This window comes from Anabrus simplex, chromosome 5 (genome assembly GCF_040414725.1).
Source record: "Anabrus simplex isolate iqAnaSimp1 chromosome 5, ASM4041472v1, whole genome shotgun sequence".
Taxonomy (NCBI): Eukaryota; Metazoa; Arthropoda; class Insecta; order Orthoptera; family Tettigoniidae; genus Anabrus; species Anabrus simplex.
The window spans coordinates 262,225,060-262,251,882 of NC_090269.1; the positions used below are offsets into that span (position 1 = coordinate 262,225,060).

The 26,823-nt window shown below is 41.6% G+C and overlaps 1 protein-coding gene across 2 annotated transcripts in view; it reads left to right on the forward strand.

Moving 5' to 3' along the window:
* fry (Protein furry) overlaps positions 1–26,823 on the forward strand; it is a 1,574,680-nt gene that overhangs the window by 1,271,815 nt on the left and 276,042 nt on the right. For both annotated transcript variants that reach the window (XR_011018272.1, XM_068227610.1), the window contains exon 27: positions 23,249–23,353. Coding sequence is in view for 1 of the 2 variants with exons in the window: in XM_068227610.1 (XP_068083711.1) it covers positions 23,249–23,353 (105 nt within the window). In the remaining variant the exon portion in view is untranslated. The remainder of the gene's footprint in view (positions 1–23,248; positions 23,354–26,823) is intronic.

Below are 26,823 nucleotides of genomic sequence, written 5' to 3' on the forward strand. Positions count from 1 at the left end.
TTTCAACAATAGGGACCTAGTGTGGAAATCGACCTGCAGTTACAAATGAACAAAGAGATGAAAGAAGAGAGAAATGTTATAATAAACGCGGGGATTTTTAATTAGGGAACATTGAGAAGAGTTATTATTATTGCTTTACTCTTCCTAAAAGATTTCGTTTTTTCATAATAATAATAATAATAATAATAATAATAATAATAATAATAATAATAATAATAATAACTGTTCCGAGGTATCTGTGGAACAGCACATGTGAAAGAAGGTGCGGCTGGAACGGGTCTAACTACAAGTCCGAAAGATCACTTAAAAATTTAAATAAAGGTTATATTTTCAATAGACAACAAAATTTAACAAATTTCTACATAGAATTAGAAAACTTAACGAGTACAACAAGTCAACAACTATCCAATAATCAGATACACGACCAGAAAAGGAAGGATTTAGCGACAAATTAATGATCTGGGCTTCAAGCCCCACCTTTTACAATCTCTGAGCTCTCAGCTCACAACCACAATTTACCAAAGGGCAGAAAACCCCTCATTACATGGAGCACTTGCTCCCATCTAGTTATGTAAAGCCTCCTAGAGGCACCTTTCAAAATACCAGAAAGAGCTGACCCGCTCACAATCTTTCAAGCCTATTAAAGGCATTACCAGACTTTACAATTAACTGCCATCAAGGCACAACTTACAAATATAAACAGGGGTATCTCGTACCCAATCTACTTCGCAGGAAGGAAAACAAAAACGGGTTAAGTTAACGGCCCACAATACAAGATGAATGGAGGCGAGTAATTGCACTCCTACATGAAAGCTTGTTAAAACCTAAGTGGCGCTAGGTCGATTCAACAGGGGCTATTCCCACACTAGGGAGATGACTCGTATAAGAAAATTCTAATACATTAGGAAAGAGAAGAAAAACGGTTATGAAAACGTAGTCACCTCAGATCAAAATGCAGGGGAGCTCGAGAGGGTAAAGCACTCTCTATCCCCGATTTACAGTTAAAGTAACATGAAAATTTTACATCGAAATGGTATAGGTTACATGAAAGGCGGTTTCGGACCTTCCCCGAGGATTAAACTGCTGAGCTAGCAAGAAAATAAAGATGTTAAACGGCCATTACCTTTTAGAAGAGCTGCTGGCGGATGAAAGAGGCGCTTCCCGCCTCCTGCTATTCTTCCATACACTAAGCTAGATGTTGTACGAGTGGCGGAGAGCCAGAAAAATCAGCAGTTTTTATACTCTCGGGGAAGATTCGAGACCTTTCATGAATGATTAAGACACACCCACAGTCGTTTATTGGTCGGCTAAAAGTTACAAGTCAAAAATGAAGAAGAAACCTGTGATTGGAGGGAAATTAATTACAGAAATTACTGATTGGGTAAATTCAAAACAGGCGGAAAGAAAGGATTAATATTGCCAACCCACCAACGAAAGAACGAAATTTAGTAAAGACAACAACTTATGAATACAAAATATCTTCAAGAAAAGTTCCTTCACTTCGCACCAGGGTGCATGATCATAGTTTTTGGTAGAGATATCTGTGAGAGAATGTCCACACTTCTTGATAATTAGTAAACAAAAACAATTCGAAATTAACACAGTGACATCTTCAGATAAACGGTTGAATTAATTCAGTTTAAAGTTCAGAGTTTCAGCTGTAGAGGAGTACTTTAAGGCGGAAAGTTCAAATGTAACATGTATAGGTGTACCAACCGGTACAACAACAACAACAATAATACTAATAATAATAATAATAATAATAATAATAATAATAATAATAATAATAATAATAATAATAATATCCATCCCTTGTCCCGTTCCTCTACGGGGTCGGGTATGGAGTGAGAAGAATATATTTAGCGATTTTTATAAGCGGATGCCCTTCCTGACGTCATCCTTATCAGCGGAGTTAATGAGATGGAATGAATGACGTGGTATATTATATTAGGAAGGGAGAGGGCGAAATCCGGTGCCAGCACATAGCCTGCTCCTGTCGAATATCACCAAGGGGTCTGCTCAAGGCTTAACATCTCCATCCGACGGAAAAATCACCATCAACACCGTCATATGCCCTCACTCCACATGAGCATTGCGGAGAGGTTTGGAATTTATCCCAGGCTTTTGGCACGCAATATAAAGTGATAAGAAATTGTATACTGTTGTATGTCCGGCGCTCCCGTCTCGCTTCGCCAGCCAGCTGCACGCGCGCCTGTGTATCATTCTGCTAGCTTCGACGCGCAGCCCTCAGTGCGCGTGCCTGACCATCGAGTGTACTATAAATAGGAGCTCCCTGCCTGCTCAATTGCCCACTTCCCCCGGTGTCCAGCTCCAGAATACACCCTACGTCGAGCACGGAGGCTACTCCTCTTGAAAATGTGCTTCGACCAGGTGGACTGAATTTCTGGCAGTACGAGGTTTCACCTCTGGTCACCGCTCCCTGACCTGTTTCCACTGCCTATGTTCCGTAATTCTTTTACAAGCCATTTTCATTCCCTAAGTTATGCAAGCTCCCTTAGTTTCGCTAGGTGGAATTTCTTCAATCAATTGAACTTGCTTTTTTAGGAATTCAGGCACTTCAACAAACAAGGACTCTCAAAGACATTTATGTTAGTGTGCCAGATAGTTCTCGACTATCAACGTGTCAATTCACAAAGACTATCTTTTCAAGATAGAAGTGTATATAAAGACTGTAAACCTGTACATATTGTATAAAGACAAACTTTTCTCAAGATTCAATATTCCTTTTTGCTTCAAAATAAATTTCTGTTATTTGTGTAAATATCATAAAGTGAAGCAATAAAAGTTGTGTTTTGTAAACTTCAACCTTGGTTACAACACAACTCTATGGCGACGAGGTAAAAAAGCACCAACCTACAATTCTTCGACCCCAGTTGCCAACTCTATAGCAACGAGGTAAAAAGCAACAAACTACACGTCATCGCCCCCAATCGCCAACTCTATAGCAACGAGGTACACACGACACTACAATTCAACAGGCCCAGTTGTCAACTCTACGGCGACGTGCTAAACAACAACGACACTCCAACCAGTTCTGACACACAGCTTACCTTACTCTTTCTTGCAAGCATCTCGCAATGGCTACTGCGGAACAACTCGCTACGGTCTTCCAAGCCTTACAGCAGCAACAACAACAGTTTATGCAACAACAACAGGCAGCATTACTTCAGGCTATTCAAGCTATTTCTGTCTCTACACAGCCATCAGCTATTCCTCCGTTCTCTGCTTTTGATCCGGCTAAGGAAGAATGGTCAGTTTATTTAGCCCGTTTACAACAGCATTTCATCTGCCATTCTGTCACAGATGATCAACGCCGCCGCGCACTATTTCTTAGTTCGGTTGGCAATGCTACGTGTGAATTACTACGTAAATTAAGTCCAGAGGAACACTTATCTGAGGTACCCTTCACGCAGCTCTTGGCCCGTCTCACGGAACACTATGCCAAAGCTCCTCACATAGTGGCTGCTCGCTATAAATTTTTTCAGAGCAGAAAGCAACCCCATCAGACACATACTGAATGGATAACTGAATTGCGTGGTCTAGCTAAGCCCTGCCAGTTCATCTGCTCCAAGGACGGTTGTGGTTCATCCTACACTGATTCTCTCATTCGGGACATGATAATTTTACATACTCCTGAAGACAAAATACGTTTTGACGCTGTCAAGCAGAGTAACCCTTCTCTAGAAGACGTCCAGCGTATTGCTACGGTTTATGAGCTTACTACCAAGACTGCCGCAGCCATAGCTTCTCCACACGAAGTTGCACAAGTCTCGCCTCAAGCCCGCAAGTCCTCTGCTACAGTGAACCGTACGGATAAGGCGCTCTCCACCAAGCATTCTCGCCAGGTTCCCTCTAGTAATGCTACACGGAAGCCCAATTCTAAAAGCGCCTCGAAACTCCTGCCTTCCTGCCGAGGTTGTTTCAAGCATCATGAACGTCGTGACTGTCGTTTTTTCAAAGCTACTTGTGAACGATGTCATAAACTTGGACACATTAAGACTGTCTGTCAAAGTTCGCTCCGCCCTGCTAAGACTACTGCAGCACGCCGGAAGCATATACAGCCCCGCCAAGACATGGAAGTTGATCAGATCAATCTTATTCTTCCCACAAAGGATTCGCACAAAATCATCATTCCTCTCTCATTCTCTGATCGATCTGTCGATTTTCAATTAGACACTGGATCACCTGTCTCTATTATTAACCTGACTACCTACCACAACTTAGGTTCACCTTCATGCTCTCCAGCTGACATCCAGCTCGTGACATTTAACAAGAAGAAAATTGACATCAAAGGTCAAATCAAGCTTCAGGCTAGTTATAAAGGAATTCAGAAGGCCATTCCTCTTCTCGTAGTTAACAACTACACTGCATCAAACATTATGGGCATGGATCTATTTAACTTATTTGGTTTCCAGATACATGACAACATTAACGTCGTATCTACATTGCATCCTACTTCTGACGTTACCGCTCTCCTAGCGCAGTTTCCTGAAGTCTTCGACTCTCAGCTCGGTACAGCCAAAGACTATACAGCTCACATACAGCTGAAATCCGGAGCTAAGCCTCGCTTCCTCAAAGCTTGTCCAGTACCCCTAGCACTTCAAGACCAGGTCACGAAAGAATTAGAAAGATGGATACAAACTGGAATTGTTGTACCAGTTACTTCTAGTCAATGGGCTACTCCACTCGTGGTAATCAAGAAACCTGATGGTAATGTTCGACTTTGTGGCGATTTTCGATCTACAGTCAACGCACAACTCGACACAGATATCTTTCCTATTCCACGTCCAGAAGACTTATTCCGTCGTCTCTCTGGTGGACAATTCTTCTCTCGAGTTGATCTTAAAGAAGCATATCTCCAGCTACTTTTAGACGAAGAATCTAAGAAATTTCTCACACTCAACACTCCTCTCGGACTGCTCCAGCTCCAGCGGCTCCCATTCGGTGTTTCATCCTCAGCGGCTATTTTTCAGCGCTATTTGGCTCAACTCACCGCCTCCATTCCCGGTTGTGCTAACTACCTGGATGATATTATTGTTACTGGAAAAGATCATCAGGAACATCTAACCAATCTACGCCTCCTTCTCCAGAAATTGAAAGACAATGGCTTACGAGCGAATCTCGCTAAATGTACCTTCTTTCAGCCTCAAGTTCACTACCTAGGACATATACTTGATAAGAATGGAATTCGTCCTAGTACACAGAATGTCTCCGCGATAGTAAACATGCCAGCACCTCAGAACCTCAAGCAGCTTCAGTCCTTCATAGGCAAAGCGAACTATTATAATAAGTTCATTCCACGCTTCGCTACAGTGGCAGCTCCATTAAACGCTACGTAAGAAAGGTGTTAAGTTTCAGTGGACTCCGCAATGCCAACAGGCATGGAAAACAATCAACAACGCCTTAATTCAAGCTATACAACTCACTCATTTTCAGCCCGACAAGATCATCACGCTAGCTACTGACGCTTCAGACTACGGTGTCGGTGCCGTTCTCTCCCAGAAGGATCGTCATGGACAAGAACGCCCCATCGCCTTCGCTTCGAAAACACTTAATGACCATCAACGTCGATACTCACAGATAGAGAAAGAAGCTTTAGCCATCATCTTTGGTATTCGCCGTTTCAATGAATATCTCTATGGCAACCATTTCCTGATCATTACCGATCATAAGCCTCTCGTACACTTATTCCATCCTGGTAATAAGATCCCAGAGAATTCCCTCAGAAAGCTTCAAAGATGGTCCATGTTCCTTTCTGATTATTCCTATCAGCTTGTATATCGAGCCACATCCCAGCATTGTAATGCTGATGCCCTCTCCCGCTTACCCGTTGGTCCTGATACTGCCTTCGATTCTCAAGAATCTGAATGTCTTCAGTTGGACATAGAACTTGAAGATACTGTATCCAGTTTTCCTATTGATGCTACCTGCATAGCTAAAGCTACGGATAAGGACAGTACACTTGCTACTGTACGTACTTACATCCGCAACGGTTGGCCTCTTCAGAGCACACTTCCTGCCCACCTGGCACCTTATCATCGTATGCAGCATCGTCTCACGACTCGTGCCGGAGTTGTATTACTAGAAGCAGGCACCATCTTCCGAGTGGTTATCCCACTTAGCCTACAGAAACAAGTTCTCGGATTATTACACCAAAGCCATTGGGGTATCTCCAGAACAAAGCAACTCGCCCGTCAACACTGCTACTGGCCCGGTATTGATGCCGCCATCGAAAAGCTAATACGTCATTGTGAGCAATGTCAAACGAATCAGAACGCCCCGTCTTCTGATCTTGCTTCATGGCCTCCTGCTACTACTCCATGGGAACGAGTTCACATCGATTTCGCAGGTCCTTTCCTCAATTCCATGTGGTTAATAGTCATCGATTCACTGTCAAACTTTCCATATGTCGTGGATATGCATTCGACTACTACAACCGAAGCTACCATCCGTGCTCTCCAGAAAATCTTTACTACAGAAGGTTTACCGCAAGTACTCATTTCAGACAACGGACCTCAATTTACAGCTACTGCTTTTCAGAACTTTTGTACACATAATGGCATTCGTCATATCCTAGCACCACCTTTTCACCCTCAATCTAATGGTGAAGCTGAACGCTTCGTACAAACATTTAAAAGAAGTATGAAGAAAGCTGTCTCTTCAGGCTTAACTAAAGACCAAGCCTTGCTCCAACTCTTAAACAATTACAGAACTCTACCCGGCGCTGATAATATCACTCCTGCACAGAAGCTCCATGGACGACCTCACAGAACTTTACTTTCTCTGTTACAGCCTCTTCCGGCCCAGCATAAGACCTCACCAACGAAGTTCTCCCTCAACGACAAGGTCTACACCAGGACATTCAAATCCAACCCACTATGGATACCTGGAGTCATCTGCAGATCTTTGGGTCATCGTCTATACGAGATACAGACTACGGAGAAACGTATCTGCCGCCATCAAGATCAGATACGTCTGCGCTACCGCCCCTGTCCAGCTATTGATGCTATTGCTAAACCTGATAAATCTATTGCTGAACGCGCTTTAGATCATTTAATAACAATGGGTTCCTTTCAGGACGAGACAGCGCCACTCCGCCCAGTTCCAGCTCCGGACAATACAACAGAGAAATCAGCAGCTCCGCCCCAGCATCGCAGTCGCCGCCAGCGCCGCCGCCGTTTCACGCCGTACCGGCGTATTTAGGAGGGGAGGGTGTTGTATGTCCGGCGCTCCCGTCTCGCTTCGCCAGCCAGCTGCACGCGCGCCTGTGTATCATTCTGCTAGCTTCGACGCGCAGCCCTCAGTGCGCGTGCCTGACCATCGAGTGTACTATAAATAGGAGCTCCCTGCCTGCTCAATTGCCCACTTCCCCCGGTGTCCAGCTCCAGAATACACCCTACGTCGAGCACGGAGGCTACTCCTCTTGAAAATGTGCTTCGACCAGGTGGACTGAATTTCTGGCAGTACGAGGTTTCACCTCTGGTCACCGCTCCCTGACCTGTTTCCACTGCCTATGTTCCGTAATTCTTTTACAAGCCATTTTCATTCCCTAAGTTATGCAAGCTCCCTTAGTTTCGCTAGGTGGAATTTCTTCAATCAATTGAACTTGCTTTTTTAGGAATTCAGGCACTTCAACAAACAAGGACTCTCAAAGACATTTATGTTAGTGTGCCAGATAGTTCTCGACTATCAACGTGTCAATTCACAAAGACTATCTTTTCAAGATAGAAGTGTATATAAAGACTGTAAACCTGTACATATTGTATAAAGACAAACTTTTCTCAAGATTCAATATTCCTTTTTGCTTCAAAATAAATTTCTGTTATTTGTGTAAATATCATAAAGTGAAGCAATAAAAGTTGTGTTTTGTAAACTTCAACCTTGGTTACAACATATACCACCACCTCCCCTACCCTGCCAGCCAACATTCTGATGGTGAAAAATTTTTCACGAGTCCAGCGGGGTTCGGACCGGCGGGGCCGACGACCTTAGATATTAGACCCCTTTAAACAACAAGCATCATCATCATCATCATCATCATCATCATCATCATCATCATCATCGAATCGGCTAACCACGGTGTCATATCATATAGAGGGCAGATCCTCCGACGAGGTTGGTTGACATCTGCCATGTACGGAAAACTCCGTGTTAGTGTGGTGGAGGATAGTTTGTGTGTGGTTTGTGAGTTGCAGAAATGATGGGAATACCTCAAACACCCAGTCTCCGAGCTAATCGTTTAAGATTAAAATCACTCGACCCAATGGGAATCGTACTCGGGGCCCCGAAGGATACAAGCCAAGACGCCGACCACTCAGCCATTCAGCCGGACTGTTAATGGTTTAGTGGTGACTATTATTTTGAGAGGGGGTAGAATTTGGCAACCATCGTTTCTTAACACTAATAAGAAGAGCAGTATGAAAAGGTCCGACTCTTCAAAGTATGAAGACACTGACCAAAAAAAAAATGGGGGGGGGGGCTACGAAAGGCCTGAAAATGAAATATTCCACCGGCATTGAAAGAGTCCAGTAGGCTACCATCGTAGTTGGAAGAGTTGACCGAAGGAAATCAGATAGAAAAGATGTGTAGAGCCTGGAAGAAATGCCATTCTCGGCTAGGGTCCCCGTGGTAGGCAACCAGACTCCCAATATTCGAGTCTCTGGGAGTCCGCCTCGTAGTCGCCTCTTATGGTACGACTAGCAAGCGATATAGTGGCAGAATTCTATGCTCCCAACCTGAGGAGAATAATATTGAGGGCCGCAGTAGTCCACGTAGTCGACTCCCAAACCAAGTGTTCCGAGTTCGAATCCCATTGACTTCTGATGGGGTTTCCACTCTACGTGGTAATTAATTGTGATCTTTTCCTTCAAGCCTCCCACCACCTAAGAATGATCGAACAAAACCAAAAGCCAAATTTAGAAGAGAAAGTATTCACTTGGACTGTGCTCCTCTTTGGAGAGGATTTCACTTTAACTTGTCAGATAAAATTACTTTGGCAGTGCCACTGTATTTCTTTGAGTTTACGTTCCACAGGCGTACAACTCATTGAGAGTTCGTTGAACTCTTTAGTATATTGTTCTGAATTGTTCGCCCATTACTTACGAGCAGAGAATCAAGTACTGCATTTTGCGGAGGGTAATCCAGGTCAAATTGAGTGGGGAAACGTACTTAACTACACGCTGAGCAAAGATATCGCGTCCTGTGCGCTCTGATGTTACTGGACGTATTATACATGGTAACTGTAGTATAACTTTAGATTTAGCGAAGGGTGGTGCAGCTTTCCGCCTCTGCTGCGCCACCAAATTAGAGTAGTGAAGGGTGGTGCTGCTTATGGTCTGGTTAACCGCCTCTGCAGCGCCTCCAAATTAGTTAGAGTACTGGAGTTAGTGGTTTTATAGTAAATATGGTTTGTTTAGTGTAGGGTGGCGTTGCCCATGGTATGGTAATCCGCCTGGGTGACGCCACTAAATTAGAAGGGCATGTATTTAGTAGTTTAAGGGGCGTAGATTAGTGATTGTTTGTCTAAAGTTTTGTTTTTTGTTTCTGTGTATTTTGTGGTATTTATTGCCTGTAAGCCGATGGTGGAAACTAGGGTGGGCAATAAATAAATAAATAAATAAATAAATAAATATACATGGTAACCTGTATAATATCTAAAACGTTTGCTATTTCGATACCGTCTTGCTACTGGAATTTTGTTTATTAGTCGGGCTATCATGATGTTTGTATTGTATGTATACGCCACGTCAGCTTATTCTTACCATTCATTTATCACGTTCCTACTGAACTAGCACGGGCTTCGATGGTGCCAGGCGTTGGACTTATTTCCAAATGGTATAGAGAATATTGTAAATTTTAAAATTCCATGAGTTCCAGTGTACAAATAAGGCTCCACAAGGAAATGTGATAGCTATACGGAAATATCTCGTTTCGCACATGCCAACATTAACACCTTACACGTTATGAAAGAGCACTAATAGACTATCAAATATTTCGGATAAAGAAATAAATATCTTCACCTTATTTCAGTAATTGGATCCGCTAGTGGTTATGATGGTGCTATTGATTATATCGTTTTAAGGGGAAGTACCACGAGATGCCGTCGAGTCTGGAAGGGGACAAGAGTACACCAAGGAAGATCGGATAGAAAACGTGGTCAGGAGACTGGCATAGATGATAGCAATAGCAGATACAGCTAGAGAACCGATGGTAACCACTCCATCGAGCCAACTTACCTTACTTTGAGATCTGGCTACGCGTTTGTGCCTGGTGGCCTACCTGACAAGTGACTTTTGAGATGTCGACTCCTCGCTTGATCGTGAGATTCGAATTTGTGTGAACAACTATCAAGAGAGCCACTGTCTTAATCATCTTCCCAAAACATTAAAAAATAAACTTCAAGTACTGTAATCAACAGCTCTGGGTACTTGGTGTAAGCGACATTGGTATTCTCGCGGTGGTACCATCCGATGGATAAGGGCCTGTGAGGCGACTTCAGTGGTGAACGGGCTGAATTTTCTGCCTTTATTAATTTTAATATGATATACACCGCACTTTGTCATACAGTTAAACTAGAGGAAGTACGGCCCCGTGGTGTAGAGGGCAACGCGTCCGCCTATCACCCGGCGGCCCCGGTTCGATTCCCGGCTGGATCAGGGCTTTTAATTGTAAATGATTAATATCCCTGGCCTGGGGACTGGGTGTTTGTGTAGTTCTTAATGTTCCTTTCCTCACATTCAACACTCTACACTTCCTCCATTCCAATTACACGCAGGTTCATATCGCATAGGTCGACGCCCCGAACAAATAGCATTTTTTTTTTAAATTAGAGGAATTTAAAATTTGGTTAAAACCGAACCACCAGTGTCGGAAATATGGCTCTTTCTTTAAAATGGTGGGCTTTTTTTAATGTCCGAAGTGCAGCATTTTTTTGTTTTCTGTTTGGAAACTTCGTTATTAAGCTCAGGAAGCTCAAAGCAGTAATTAGCACGTTACCTTTCTTATTAGTTAAAAATCCTTCTATCTCCGTATTGTAACGTTTAGTTCTAATAGCTGCTGTCCTCGGGGGCTCGGTATCGATTCCGGTACTGCTAGAAGTGTAAGATTAACAGGAGGAGCGGTATGTGATTAAAAAGGCACATGCAGCTAACGTACATTGGGTATGTGCCTGAAAAAAACAGCAACACATCAGGACGAGGACACGAATGTACTTTGTCTGGTTGCGTGAGTAACTGGTTAAGGTGCTGGCCTTTAGTCCATGTGGTCCCGAGTTCGATTCTCGACTGGGTTGGAGATTTAACCCTTCTTTGGTCATTTTATCCGGTTGGAAGTCTGGGTTCTTGTTCCGTCTTCAACATTAGATTTCATCATAGTAGAGCCCTATCCTCACAAACGTGCAGGTCGCCCATGAGCGTCAACTAGTTAGACCTGCACCAAGTCTCTCCGGAGACTACACGCCATTGTTATTATTATTATTATTATTATTATTATTAATATTAAACGTATATTATTTTCTACAACATTTTTGTTAATGAGTGGGGTTATTAAGCTTTATTTTTCCATGCACTGACTCCAGGAATTGCTGAAACTGTTCGACCGTTTTAAAAATTAATGCAATAAATTACGATCAACATGTATGTGCACATTTGTGCAAAGCTTGCAGCTAATCAGGTTAAAACTAGTTTCTCTGGAGCATTTTGATTTGTAGAAACAGATACTTTTCTGAAAAGGTCAAGCTCTCGAGTGGGCGTGCCTAGTCAAAGGGATGAGTACCGTGCTATCTCCTCAGGAGCTGTTAAAAATGGCCGCGCTTGCAAACGACTAAGTTTAGTCTCTACGAGTTCCAAAATTATATTTCTGGTTTCTTAGCTATTTTCTGTCCGAAATCTCGGTAGGGTCCCCCATTGAAAGGAAAAGAACGAGGGAAACCAGCGAGTCTCGAATTGGTGAGTTTACTGTAGGTTTGTGACCACGGAGCTCTAGCCGAGTCTGACATTGCATCCACTTATTTATGTCAAGCTCTTCAGTTTTTTCTTTTTTTACGATTTGCTTTATGTCACATCGTGACAGGTCTTATGGCGACGATGGGATAGGAAAGGGCTACTGGTGAGAAGAAAGTGGCCGTGGCCTTAATTAAGGTACAGCCCCAGCATTTGGCTGATGTGAAAACGGGAAACCATGGAAAACCATCTTCCGGTCTGCCGACTGTGGGGTTCGAACCCATTATCTCCCAGATACAAGCTCTCTTCAGTTTTATCCTGTCTATCCGACCTCCCTTTGTTAACTCTTGGGTCTCTTCCAACTCTGACAGTATTAGGTCCGCGAGGCCTAGGAATCATCCATGTTTGCGCTCTTCTTGACTCTTCCTTTCACCGATACCCGTTATCTTCGAAGGATCCAAGGTCCTCCATTTCCTTTTACAGTTAAATTAATTTTTATTTAATTCTTTATAACTGTCACCACTTTTAGTTATTTTAACGTTTTAATTCTGTTTTTATTTACTAGGCATATGCTGTAAATTTGATTTTAACTTGCATTCTTGTTTTAGTCGTATATTTATGAGTATATTCTTTTAGTCAATGCCTCATTGAGTTTTACCACCTTTTATTCATATTTTATTATCTAAAAAATTGTTTATGCGACCTTGCATTCGGTAGATGATAGGTTCGAATCCTACTGTCGGTCGCCCTGAAGATTGTTTTCCGTGTTCTCCCATTTTCTTACCAGGGATATGCTGGGGCTGTACCTTAATTAAGGCCATGGGGCTGATTCCTTCCCATTCCCCGTGCTTCCCAATCCCATCGGCCCCGAAAGACCTAATTGAGTCGGTGCGACGTTAAAACGCTTGTGGCTCAGACCCACCGATTAATTAAAACGCATTGCATGTCCATCATAGTCAGTGGGTACATTTTAAAACACCGACGCATGCCGTCAGAAGCCAATGAACTACCGAGTGAGTTGACTACACGGTTCGGTTCACGTAGTTGTGAGCTTGCATTTGGAAGATAATGGGGTCGAACCCCACTGTCGGCAGCCCTGAATATTGTTTTCCGTGGTTTCCTATTTTCACACCAGGCAAATGCGGAGCTGTACCTTTATAATTAATGCCACGGTTGCTTCCTTCCCAGTCCTAAACCCATCCCATCGTCGCCATAAGACCTGTCTGTGGTGGTGCGATGTAAAACAGCAAAAAGCAGTCGACCTACATGTTAGGCCCCTTGAAGCAATCGTCATGATGATGATTATCATATTCACTCCCATTTTTTGCTCTGATTAGTGTTAAGGGGTGCTGCCTGGCTTCTTGGCTGAATGTTCATTGTAGTAGCCTTCGGTTCAGAGGACCCGGTTTTGATTCCCGTCATAGTCGGGCATTTTAACTATGTGCAGTTAATTTTACTTGCTTCGGGGCTGGGTGTTCGTGTTCGTCTTAATACACATCTTCATTTGCGTACAACAAATCTCACCACTAACCGCCACAGAAACACAAAATAGTAAATTCATCCCTCCACATAGGGTTGGCGTCAGGAGAAGCATCCGGCCGTAAAACTGAGCTAAATGCATACAAAGTGCCGACCGCAGGTAAATAGGAAAATGTGCCGAGCTAGTGGCTGTGTGGTTTGGATGACGTAGCTGTCAACTTGCATTCGGGAGATAGTGGGTTCGAACTCCATTGTTGGCAGCCCAGAAAATTGTTTTTCGTGGTCTCTCATTTCACAGCAGGCAAATGCTGGGGATGTATCTTAATTAAGGCCTCGGTCGCTTCCTTCCCGCTCTTAGCCCTTTCCTATCCCATCGTCGCCAAAAACTGTATGTGTCGGTGCGGCCTAAAGCAAATTATAAATAAATAAATAAATAAATAAATAAATAAATAAATAAATAAATAAATAGGAAAAGGTCAGGCAGAAGAAGTGTGAAGAGGGTTGGTTTTTCTACTTCCCTTTAACACAATCACAATTATATGGCCGTCACGGCCACCGTACTTGTGGTGTTTGCTCTTGTATTTGGAATTAATTGGGGTGAGGATTGAGGAGAAAGCGGTCATGGCCTGTACTTTAATTACACTCGAAGCATTCGCTTGGATTTAAAGTGTTAAACCACGGAAAACTTCATGTTGGATGGCCAGTCACGTTACCTGTGGCTCACTGCACTCCGTAATGCTGAAGAAATGCTTATGCTTTCTTGTAGAATACGGGCGATAGAAAAAAGAAATTTTACTTTTTCTAAAACAAATGAGTTGAATGTGACCGCCCTCGAGACGTCAGTTCCTGCTCTTAGCATATACTGTACCATCAGCATTAAAGAATTCAGTGTCTCTGTCGCCTGTGATCGTACTACTAAGTTAGTGGAATTGTTTAACGCACTCATACGGAAAACTGGGGAATTCTGGTTAGATCCTAGAAATTCAAGACTTCTTCAGTTATTTCGTCTTCGAATAACGACTGTTTTAAATAAGCTATCCCTTAATATCAATTCTAAGTTTCAAGACATGTTAGAGATACAGAACGGAGAGTTTGTGAGGAAACAACATGGTTATAATGTATGTATGTACTAGTAGAAGTACCCGTTCTTCGTACGGGTTATCAGAAACTGGCTTTAGTTACTCATATTATCGGTGTGACTGACTTCATTAGATATTTATATCACTGGTGTATTTATTTAAGTACGAAGAAACTATTTGTCATGTTTCTTCTTTTCTTCACGGGGACCTCTAAATATTAGTTCCTAATTAGCGTCGACTCTTAAGATCTTTTGCTACCATGTTTTTCCTTCATTCCCACTTAGATATACCTGCTCCTTTCACAAAGCTGCAGGTTTAGTGTAAGTATACTTCCTCCAGATAGTAACACAAATATAAATATTATTGAATGTATTTGTTTGATCCGACATTTCGTAACTATTACAAATGACCAAGGAAATACGCGGTGCATAAAAAATACTATAATTATCGAGAATTATAATTCTCAGGGCTTGTCACTCATGTCGCACATCATATAATGAATCTGAGTATAAATGTTGAGAATTTTTTTCAAGCCATGGGCGCACCATCTTGACAATTGTGTACAGTATATATGTTGTTTTCATAGTTACAATGATCGTAAAAGTGGGCAAAAACATCGGCACTAATAACATGAGTGATCCTACTACTCCATGATTTGATAGAAAATAGTTTAAACTATAGGTAACAGACTCCGCGAAATGCTGAAACCTAAGCCAGTACGTAAAAACGGAGGCCCGTCGGCAACTGCTGGTCGCTGTACTACGGAGATCTCCGGGGCTATTATTGTTATACTTCACTCCCTTTCCATCCCCGCCCAAAGGAGTGCTATGAGCGTCTTACGCAACAGTTTATTTTTTCCAGATAGTAAGTCATATATGTATCAATTTTGGTCGGCAGTTATGCCCAAACGTACTGTACATGCATAATCTAGCTGCTGTAGAATCCTGGAGCTGACGTTGCCATGGTTACGGCCGTTCGTTTCTGTATCCGATTCCTAGAGCAGGGGTAGTGTGGTTCCAATATCTCCATAACGGTTGGTTTTAGAGCCTTAAAATATGTTTTCGGGCCCGAAGGGTTTAACGAGTTTTGTTCTTTGCGTCAAGGGGCTTAAAATGAACTTAATCTCGTCCTTGTACGACAAATTCTTTTTCGACTATATTAGCCTATTATTTTAATATTTTTATATCTCCCCCCTTCGCCCCCTCGAATTGTTTTTAAAATAAAATACAGCCCACGTTACTCGCTGGCAATGTAGCTTTCTATAGGTGACGTAATTTTTAAAATCGGTTCAGTAGTTTTTGAGTCTATCCGTTACAAAAAAATATACAAATTTTCCTCTTTATAATATTAGTATAGATGTATGTAGAGTGCTCAGCTCGGAGGCTGGTCTGAACCTCAACAGCTCCGCATTAAGCTGCCATAGGTGGCTCAGGCGTCACTGAAGAGAAGTACTTGGGAAATAGGTAGTTTCATGTTGCTTTCCTCATTGTGCCAGAAGTTGCTATTACGTCTCAGTCTGTGAAGTGCACTGAAATGCCCGCACCAACGGACCCTCTGAGCGACTTTTTTCACAACATTCATAACAGGGACTGGCTACATAAGAAATGGTATTACTAGCATCACTCATACCTCAGTCATTCTCATGTTCTCAAAGCGAAGGAAGAGACTGAAACTCGCCAATGAAAGTAACAAATTTGTTCTAACCCACATCAGAAGACATAGTGCACTGCAACACTAGATCTTGCCAGCAAAGGCATGGTTATATTATTGTAATTATACTAATTCCAAGACTAGGTAGGGAAGAAACCTAAGATAGCTGAATGTTGGGTCGAGGACACTAGGCTAGGGCAAGTCGATCATTACAATTATTTATAATGTGTATTCTTCCAGGGTGGTTGTATACTACGTGAATTCGAATCAGTGTATAATGAAGGTAATACTATGAACTCTAGTTGTAGTCAACGCTATTCTGTAAGAAATAGCGGATGAATCTCTCTCTAAATCGGTCTGTTTTCAGACAGACTTTAGTGTACGGGGGTGAAAGCCGAGTTGATTCAAGATATCATATTCATAAGTTCGAAGTATCAGACATGAAAGTAGCGATACTCATTGCTCACTATTGTAATAATAATAATAATAATAATAATTTATTATCTGTGCAAGTGGAAGGTATTTAGGGAACGGAAAGCCGTGCATAAACTTTAGTGTTCTCGAGTCTGGGAACGACATGCGAATTTAATTGTATATTCATTAATTTATTCACTCCATCGCTACAAATATTCAACCAGTCATTTATTTAAAAATGCATTTACCTATACACACTAGTTGAAGAAAAAGAGGGGAGATGGTGGAAATAAAGTGGGTGAAAATCTCAAGAAGTATTATATCTAGTAGTAGGAGCAGATTTCTACATTACAAGTAAACGAATAATTACTTCGACATGCACGTATGCAATGTGAGATCTGATATTCAGTTTATAATGAGAAATAAATATGATGCTAAAGACAGCGTGTGTATGAAGTTTGTAGAAACACTAACTTCAGTTCAGCTCGGTATTGCAAATTCAGAACTCTTAACAAAGTGCAAACTATCTTCTCAGTGCGGCAGCTACTGTAAATACTCCACTCGAACTTGCCCAAATGAATCTACCTGCAACGCGCCTCCAACATACAGAGACATGGAATTCCGGCTTCGATCGAACACAAACTCCGCAGCTCCATGCCACAATATTGCAGTAAGGGTTTCTCCCAACATGAAAGAGAGTGATGGGTAACATTAAACCAAACTGTAGTAAGTTTTGTGCTCTCTAAGTCAGAGGTCGCTGTTCTGTTTACTAGCGTTACCAGGAACATTGAACGCATTTGTGCTAACATAATGCTAACGGTATGCTAGATTTTGTGACTTGGTGCTAGATTGTCGTTAACACAGAGTTTATTATAAACCGGCTAGTAAAGTTCTACTTTAGCTGCCGCTTAGAGGTAAAATCGAATGGTCGAAATTGGTAAATGGAGCCAGTTGTTGACGACGATGATGATGGCATTATCATCATCAGTCATCAACATGTGAAATGAAATGAAATGTCGTATGGCTTTTAGTGCCGGGATATCCCAGGACGGGTTCGGCTCGCCCGATGCAGGTCTTTCTATTTGACTCCCATAGGCGACCTGCGCGTCGTGATGAGGATGAAATGATGATGAAGACAACACATACACCCAGCCCCCGTGCCATTGGAATTAACCAATTAAGGTTAAAATCCCCGACCCGGCCGGGAATCGAACCCGGGACCCTCTGAACCGAAGGCCAGTACGCTGACCGTTCAGCCAACGAGTCGGACATCAGCATGTGAATAGTTATGAATCTCGCATGTGTGCAGATAAGTTGTCGTTGCCCTGCACTACGGCTGTCTTAATCAGCCGGCCAGAGTGCCGTATGGCCGTACACAAGACATTTTCTACGCTTATATGTTTGTACTGATATTTCTATAATTTTGGTGACAGAGGCAATGTGATACTTTTATAATAATGCCAGATAGCTGTGCAGTGCCAGGGTGCGTAATCAACTGCGATATGTCAGTAAAATTAGAATGATAATTAAGTCGTTTTCAATTGCGCCAGGAGCCTGATCTTCGTAGTTTATAGATTCGTTCAGTCCTACGCACAGACTTATCTAAACGAACAGATCAGAAGTGTGTATGAAACCTTCTTAAGAAACTCAAACGAAATTGAAAAATATATCAATAGGACGGAGAGACGTGTTTCTGCAAATACGATCACCCCATTTCGTTCGAAGTAGAATAAACACTGATTTTAGTATGTATGTGCATGTAAACTACCGAATGCTGCCTACCGAATGAAGACACGTCACCAAAATTATAGAAGTATCAGTACAAACATATGAGCGTAGAAAGTGTCTTGTATACGGCCATAGGGCACTCTGCTAATCTGTAGAAATTCTTTAGTTACAGAATGGAGTCAGCTTTCAGCTCTCATAGATGTGCGTGATACATTTTAACGGATGATATCAATAACAGACGCTCTCTTATATCCCAAACTGATGCCTCTGTACAAACGTTGAAATTGCTATTCGAAGTAACTGAGAATTGTGTTGACGGTTGCCTAAGAGAGATATTTTACGTGATCCGTTTGGTCGCATATTTCCGAAAACACCGACACGTGGTTTGTCCACAATTATAAACTCATTTCACTTTAAGATTCACGATATTTTCGTTCTCAGAAACTTGAACAACATGCCTGAAGAAATATGTATACCCATTTTCTGATGACTGAGATACTTCAAAAGAAATATCGAGGGCACGGCAATAGGAAAATACGTACTTCAACCTTAAGACATCATAGCACTTCGCACTCTGCATACAAATTAATGAAATTGCAATGTAAAATTAACCCTAGACTATAAAAATGGACGATTGTTTATGGTTGCTAGACATAAAACAGCATTTTTAGTTCCTTCTGCCATTTGTCATTTCAAAGAAGTGATAAGACTTAGGCCTACAGGTTCATACTTAGCGACAATATGAAAAGGTGTCTTACGAGAAATACATTTATGTGGATTGAAAACAATTTGTGTCGTAACTGACAATAAAAAGGTGACTCGTGTAATATTTGATGAACTTACTGAAGATTCAGATAGTAGTTACTGTACTCCTTTTGAACTAAAAAGTGTTCTATAAGAACTTCGTTCTCGTTGACTGTGTTCACGTATTTAAATTCATTTGCTGGAAAATACTTCATAGAAAAGCGTAAAAACAAATGGGAATTACAGATAGGATCATCGTCGTGGATCATCAGGCATGTTTTAAATGAAGTATACGTATAATGATACTGTATGTACCGAGCTCGATAGCTGCAGTCGCTTAAGTGCGGCCAGTATCCAGTAATCGGGAGATAGTGGGTTCGAGCCCCACTGTCGGCAGCCCTGAAGATGGTTTTCCGTGGTTTCCCATTTTCACACCAGGCAAATACCGGGGCTGTACCTTAATTAAGGCCACGGCCGCTTCCTTCCACTGCCCAGACCTTTCCTATCCCATTGTCGCCATAAGACCTATCTGTGTCGCTGCGACGTAAAGCAAATAGAAAAAAAAAAGATACTGTATGCATTCGCCTTAGTGCAGGTCAATGGAAAACTACGGAAAACCATTTTCAGGACAACCGACGTTGGGGACCAGCCCGTCTTCGTCTCCCGAACGTAGAGGCGTAGAGTCACGGCAGGACCGCGGCCATTCGTCCTCTGCTCGGTTGGCCGGTCGGAGTGCAGAGCTATCGGACCACGGACCAGCCGTGGCCACTGGAGGGATGAGACCCACTCTGCATCCGCCGAAGTGCAGCTCATATTTTGAGCTACACCCCCAGTGGAGGTGAGCTGTGTCGGTTAGAAGACGACAACCACCTGCCTCTGCGACATTGCTACGTTGTATGGACCAGGCCATGACTAGAGACAACCGTACCTGCACACTTCCCCACCGTAGTAGCCTTCCCCTCCGACATAGTTATGACCAGTGCAAGCAGCTCTGCGATAGTCTTAGCATAGCGGCTTCCTTTCTCTGCGTATTTCATGTGAATACGTCTGTACCTTGGTTCCGTACTAGGATGCCAGCCCGGAAAATCGACAGACACATTTTCAGGCGAGTTTTGTCACACCTATAGTTCTAAACTTGATGACATATTCCAATGAGTAACGAATGTGATACGGGCCCGCCTGCCGAAATAAAATTTCGGGCCCCATCAAATACAAAGTAAAACGTATGAATAACTTAATATTAATTTAGTTACAGCAGGTAAAAGTAATGCAATATATTGTCAAGATTATTAGAAACAATATTTCGTATGTTTTATTTGACTGCATCCGTGGTTTAACGGCTAAGCTGCTAACCATAAACCACATAGATGTTCGTATTCGTACTCAACTTAAATTACTTTCAATTTTCAGTAACTATAGAACTATACTCTGTAACTGATACGGAAGTATCGGTTATAATAATTTATTTGATTAAAACACAGAAAAATATACGAACAAATTTAAATAAAGTAATTGTTCAAATAAAGTTGCAAAAATATCAAACCACAGAACTCAAAGGGAGCTTGTTCGAAACTGAGTTCACTACATCAACGTCTGATTGGCATTACACACTGCTGTATACCTGTGTGACAGATGTTCTGCAAAATTTGTGCACAAACTATATCAAGTGCACTACACATCAAGAAAGTATCATTTCCTAACTAAAATATATTTACGTGGTTTCCCACTAGGCAAATGCTAGGGCTGTACCTTAATTAAGGCCACGGTCGCTTCCTTCCCACTCCTAGCTCTTTCCTGTCCCAAGACTTATCTGTGTCGGTGCGACTTAAAACAACTTGTAAAAATATATATATTTCGGTATCATTCTTCATTGGTGTATTTATGTATCTTTAAATCATTTGGTCCAGGTCTTTTCTGAGCAAAGTGTCGCGGTGTTGCGAGAGACAGCGAGGTCAAGTATATTTTTTACAGCTATGCTGTGTTACACTTAACACTATAAACTGTTGCTAGATGAAACTAACTTGCAATTTCTCTACGTACAAATTGTAAAACAAATAAACGACAACTACTTCGACGGCCCAGACCATTTCCGTGTAGGGACATTAGGCTAGGGTATATCACTTTTATTTTTTGAGATGTGTCTGAGGTGCCCCTAAAAACCCGGGCCCGCCATGCAGGCCCTAACGTTACGCCCCTGAATAAACGATAATCGACAGAAGAAGGATCAATGTTTCCAACGTCACTTTGTGTTGGAGCTGATAATGTTATCTAGCGATACATGGGAGGGGAGAATTTGAGGCACGATTTGGCGTGTTGCGGGGTGGAGGAGGCAGGAGGCAATATAACTCGAGAATGCGAAGGTATAGAATATTCGCAGTGGTGTCACGAGTCGTAATGAACCAGGCTATAATCTCAATTGAGCAATAATCAGCAGTTGACAAGTTAAATTTGAAAACTTCGTAAGTGTATTTGAGTATGACTGTACCACTGAAAAGCTTTCCTTTCGACAGATCACGGAAGGCTGCAGCTTTCTTTTATCATTGTGTTTCGTACTCAATCACCTCTAGTCTTGCCTGCTATCTTTCAAATATATTTCATCTCAGCCGTTTTAAGTCTGCTTTTATGCTTCTTTAAACGGAGGTAGACTTTCAGTGCCAGACATGAGAGTTGGAAGGACGAGATAGTTGTACGCTATTACCGTAATTTCCTGATATATTTGTCCGAATAAGTCACTTGGGTAAGGGACTGAAAACCTCGATATTTGGCCCAGTTAAAACAATAGTAGCATCCATCATCATTTTGGTAAAATATTTACCTTGATGGAATAACGGATACAAAGCTACTAGAAATGTTTAAAAATACGGCATTGTTTATTTCAAAATGTGGTCATTAGTCTGCCAAGTGTATAGCGGAGAACACTGGTGTTGTCTGAACATCTGCCGCACTCATATGGCCTGCCCTAAAATATAGTTTGGAGAAGTTCTTCATAATAGATCACACTATTTCCTGAACTAGTAAACCTTAGTATTCCAAACCTTTAATCTTCTTATGAAGATGGCTAGGCGAGCATAGGTTGCAGTTCCTAAAATGCACACAAGCCATGTTCATTTCCTTGCTATATTAAACGTTACAGTTTCCTTGGAAGCGAACAAGATATCACAGGAAACACGATTATGCTGTTGTATTCGAAGGAAGAGAAGTAGGGTTGCAAGGAAATGTGTAACAAGCAGATTTACAGGTAGTGGGAGAATTAAATAATTTTTAGAGATAACCAAACTATGGAACAGACCGAGGAAAACAAAGATGAAATAAATTTTAATAAACAATAAAACAGTAAATATGCAAACAAATCTAAATTTCCAAACCTAGTGGAGTAGACGGTATTTGAATGTGGTATGACAACTGCCTGGTTTTGGTTTCCAGCATGTTAAAGAACTGTGGAACAAAGTTCGGACATCCCGGTATCTCGTTAAATCTGTAGCAATAGAAAGTCCGTTAACCCTTAAATGTATGATAAAGCGTATTTGTAACAAGGTTTTAGAAGATGATGTGGCCGCCTCTGGATGGAATTTCATGAACTAGTGCGTGCTTCGTACATTCTCCATGAATTATAATAGAATAGCTTTGATATTGGTTGCTGAACTGTGAATTTACATTGGTATTTACTGATGGACGTGAAGAGGTTGCATCATGCTGGACTGGAATTTGCTTTGACTCACTAAAAGCCATTTTCTCAAAACTCAACTGATCGCTGGCCAAGTGGAATACGAACCGAAACCGATGCAGTTTTCCTGGACACAGTGGATTTCCATTGTTTTCTTCAACAAGACATGAAGTGTTTCTTTATTCCAATTCATCTTTCTCCGTAATGCATGCCATTACCCACGACTTAATTTGCGCACTACCATTCGTAAATCTCTCCAATGGATTCTCTTTTGTCAGAACAATAATATAAATTCTATGTTTAGGGGAAATAAATTTAGAAATAAGTTTCCTAATTAGTGAAATAATTTTTAAATTTAATTTAATGTTTTCGAGATACAAAATATTATTATTATTATTATTATTATTATTATTATTATTATTATTATTATTATTATTATTATTATTATTATTATTATTATTATTATTATTATCAGGAACAAATGTTGAAGTCAATCAAAAGTGAGTAAGGACTTGCTGGTTTATTTTCAGTATTACGCCACGGAGATGAGTCGTCCTGGAAGTCGCCGCGAAGGATGGGGTTCAGCTGAGGCTACAGAGATGGTCCTGAACAACCTGTTCTACATTACAGCAAAGGTAAGCTAATGCGATATCAGCTCCGTACCCAATAATTTTTCATTGTGTCGTACTGTTAAGGTATGTTTTGAACAACCTGTTTGTCACTTGGGCCTAAATTCTAATGGAATATCATATTTCTATTCACGCATGATCAGCTGATCACAGAGAGGCGAGGAGAGGTGAAATACGTAGTATGGCCAATTCCGCAGTAACTGAAATATATTTTTACTGCAGCTTTACCCCAACGTGAAGAGATCTGGTTGGCTTATTTCTCGCTCTGAAGATCTTACACTCTATTCTGATTGTAAAGTTTGTAAATTGTGCAGGGAATCACTTCGGTGGTAGCATCAATAAATTTCATTACTCTGTTTACTGTGTTTAGAAGATGTGCTCGTTTAATATGAGTATTTCTACTATAGTTATTATTGTTAATTGAAAATAAATAATATTATTTTGAAATACTAAATAAATATAGCTTAAGTAACAGTTGCTTCAGTGTATAAATACTGTTTTGTTAATCCTTCTCAAAATACATCATATTTCCAATTTTGCCGTAATATTGTGGATTTAGCCGAGTTATTCCCATATCTTCTGATTTTAAGAGTATATCTGTGACTTTTACTTCATTTCTTACTGTCGGTCATCTTTAAATTTAAAAAAAAAGAATATTTTATGCTGGTAACAGTAACACGATTTAAATATGTGAAGGTAGAATGTCGATTCTGGTCTACGATAGTTGTCCACGCCACAAATGTTTTATCTTGATCTCCGATGCAGTATGCATTTTGATGAGCCGTGCCCCTAGGCTAGAATTTGTCTCGAGGAACTTGCCCCACTTCGAGGCCGGGAAAGCACATTGTTGTTATCATTGAAAGGGCAACACAAAGTGTAGTACACATTTGCACTTCATAAGGCACTCACTGAGTAGATTCACTGGATAATGAAGGATCGCTATTTTTTTATTATTTGTATATATGGTTTTATATATATGTTCTGAATTGTGAAATTTTTTAGTGTGCGGTATTTATTCTTATTTTGGAAAGTGAATACTAATGAGTTCGAAATAGTTTGATAACTTTATAGGTTACATTTGGTTTAACGGTGGTTTCCTTTGGTTGCCATGACGCGTATCTGATTACGTATCGAATGGAAATTTGTTTATCACTGTTTATTTTGCGCTAATGGAGTGGTGTTTGACACATTGCATGTTATGGGCCTAATGTTATGTGTATAGCCGTGGCATCTTCTTTCTGAATTGCAACTAGATTTCTAGATTTAAATTTACTTTTACAAGGCAATTTTTCTCGTCATAACCTATATTTTGGTGCTAGTGCAATGAGTACAAGCGAAGATAAACCACCTGCGTCATTTGTTGCGCCAGCTGATCACGTTAACTGTACATTCCGTGGGAAGACCTTTACCAAAATGGGCATTTATATACATTTGGAGAAAAATAATGCAACGTGATCCCAAACTCCTAGTCAGGGTGGAAATAGGGTACAGGGGCGGCTAATTCCTGAGAATAATATTTCAGTTTTGGAAATCGATTCAGATGTTTCTCAACACGTAAATCCGCCAGTGTTCTCGCTGTGGATGTTTCTGCCTGGTAGACAAAGCAGCAAGGCTTACCCTGACAATGGTGTGGTTTCAAGACATCAGAAAGGTAAAGATCGCAATCAAATCTTGCCTCAGTCAACTAGCAGTCCACCAATCATTCAGCAACCCGTAATCGGAAGTTACGATCCTCTAGCGGAGTATAAGAAAGAAATGAAGAAATGAAAGTTGTTTTCACATCAGTTGAACGATGACGAATTTGACGAGGTCGTTAAGAACTGGACAGGATTTTTAGCATTAGCTGTTGATTTCCTCGCAGGTTCCAAGCCTCTCCCCCCTCCATGGCACTACAGCCCTTGAAGGGCCTTGGCCTACCAAGCAACCGCTGCTCAGTCCGAAGGCCTGCAGATTCCGACGTGTCGTGTGGTCAGCACGACGAACCCTCTCGGCCTTTATTCTTGGCTTTCTAGACCGGGGCCGCTATCTCACCGAAATCTAGCTCCTCATTTCTAATCACGTAGGCAGAGTGGACCTCGAACCAGCCCTCAGGTCCAGGTAAAAATACCTGACCTGGCCGGGGATCGAACCCGGGGCCTCCGGGTAAGAGGCAGGCACGCTACCCTTACACCAAGGTCCCAAGCAACAGGCCGGGAAATATTTCTAAAACTAAAAGAAAAACTGGAATAGAACAGACTGAAGAGGTTTGGACCTGTCAAGCGGATGAAAAAAAGGAAGACTGTCAAGACAAGCACTGGAAAAACGGATGAAGGGAAGAAAGGACGTGGGAGACCAAGATCACGATGGATGGATTCTGTAAAGAATAACTTAGGACTGGAACACAGTATTGGATGAGGAATGGTGGAGAGACAGGATGGAGTCTAGAGGAACCAGGTGTCAGTTGGAAAGGGGGAAATGATGGTGATAATGATGATACATTGCACCTATTTTCAAGTTCCAAGATACTTCCTCTGTCCCAAAATAATAGTCGCATTTCTTTCGCAAGTAATTTATTGACAATAAACAATACAGAAAGGAATATACTTACTTTTACCACTAATACACCACACCAAGCCGATGCTATTGACAGTACTCACAACTGCACATGATCACTGGTTTTCCGTGCTTTCCCATTTTCACATCAGGCCAATGCTGGGGCTGTACCTTAATTAAGGCCACGGCCGCTTCCTTCTCACTCCTAGCCCTTTCCTATCCCATCGTCGCCAGAAGACCTATCTGTGTCGGTGCGACGTAAAGCAAATAGAAAAACAAAGATCACTCAACACGTTCTCAGGCAGCACGAGCTGATGTAACAATATCGTAATCACACTGTAGAACAAGAGGTATACACCCCTGTCGTTGCTGTTTCTGTGTCCCCATGTGAGGCAGGTTGTAACAGTTCTTTCCATGAACCTTCATGCATTCAACCATAACTTGTTGCAGGGTCAGGAAAACATTATTCAGTGTCTCAGGAGGAAGGTCGTTGAAGGCTTCATCTACTGTGGATGTTGCCTCTTGATATTCGAGAGACTGTATGGCATGGAAGAAGCCGAGATCTAGGACATTCATGTCTGAGCTATTTGGAGGCTGACAGTACAATTGTATGGTCAGACCAGTATTAGAAGCGGCAGCTTTAAACTCAGGAACAGACGGATCAATGTGCGGTTTTGCATTATCCTGTTGTATGTAGATGGTCTTTGATGCTGTCCATGAAGGCCATTTTAACTGGATTGCAGGAAGAACTTACTCGATGAGCATCTTTCTGTATTCGTCCTGTGTAACGGATTGGATAGGTTTCGTAACCAGTGTCTCCCTAGGCCTAATTTTGCTACTGCGTTTTGCTGGTTCCTGGATGATGAATGGACATACCCCAAGTTTACCATCAAAGTAGTGGTTACGCATTGAATCAGGACGGGGACGTGCCACTGCTGCTAGAA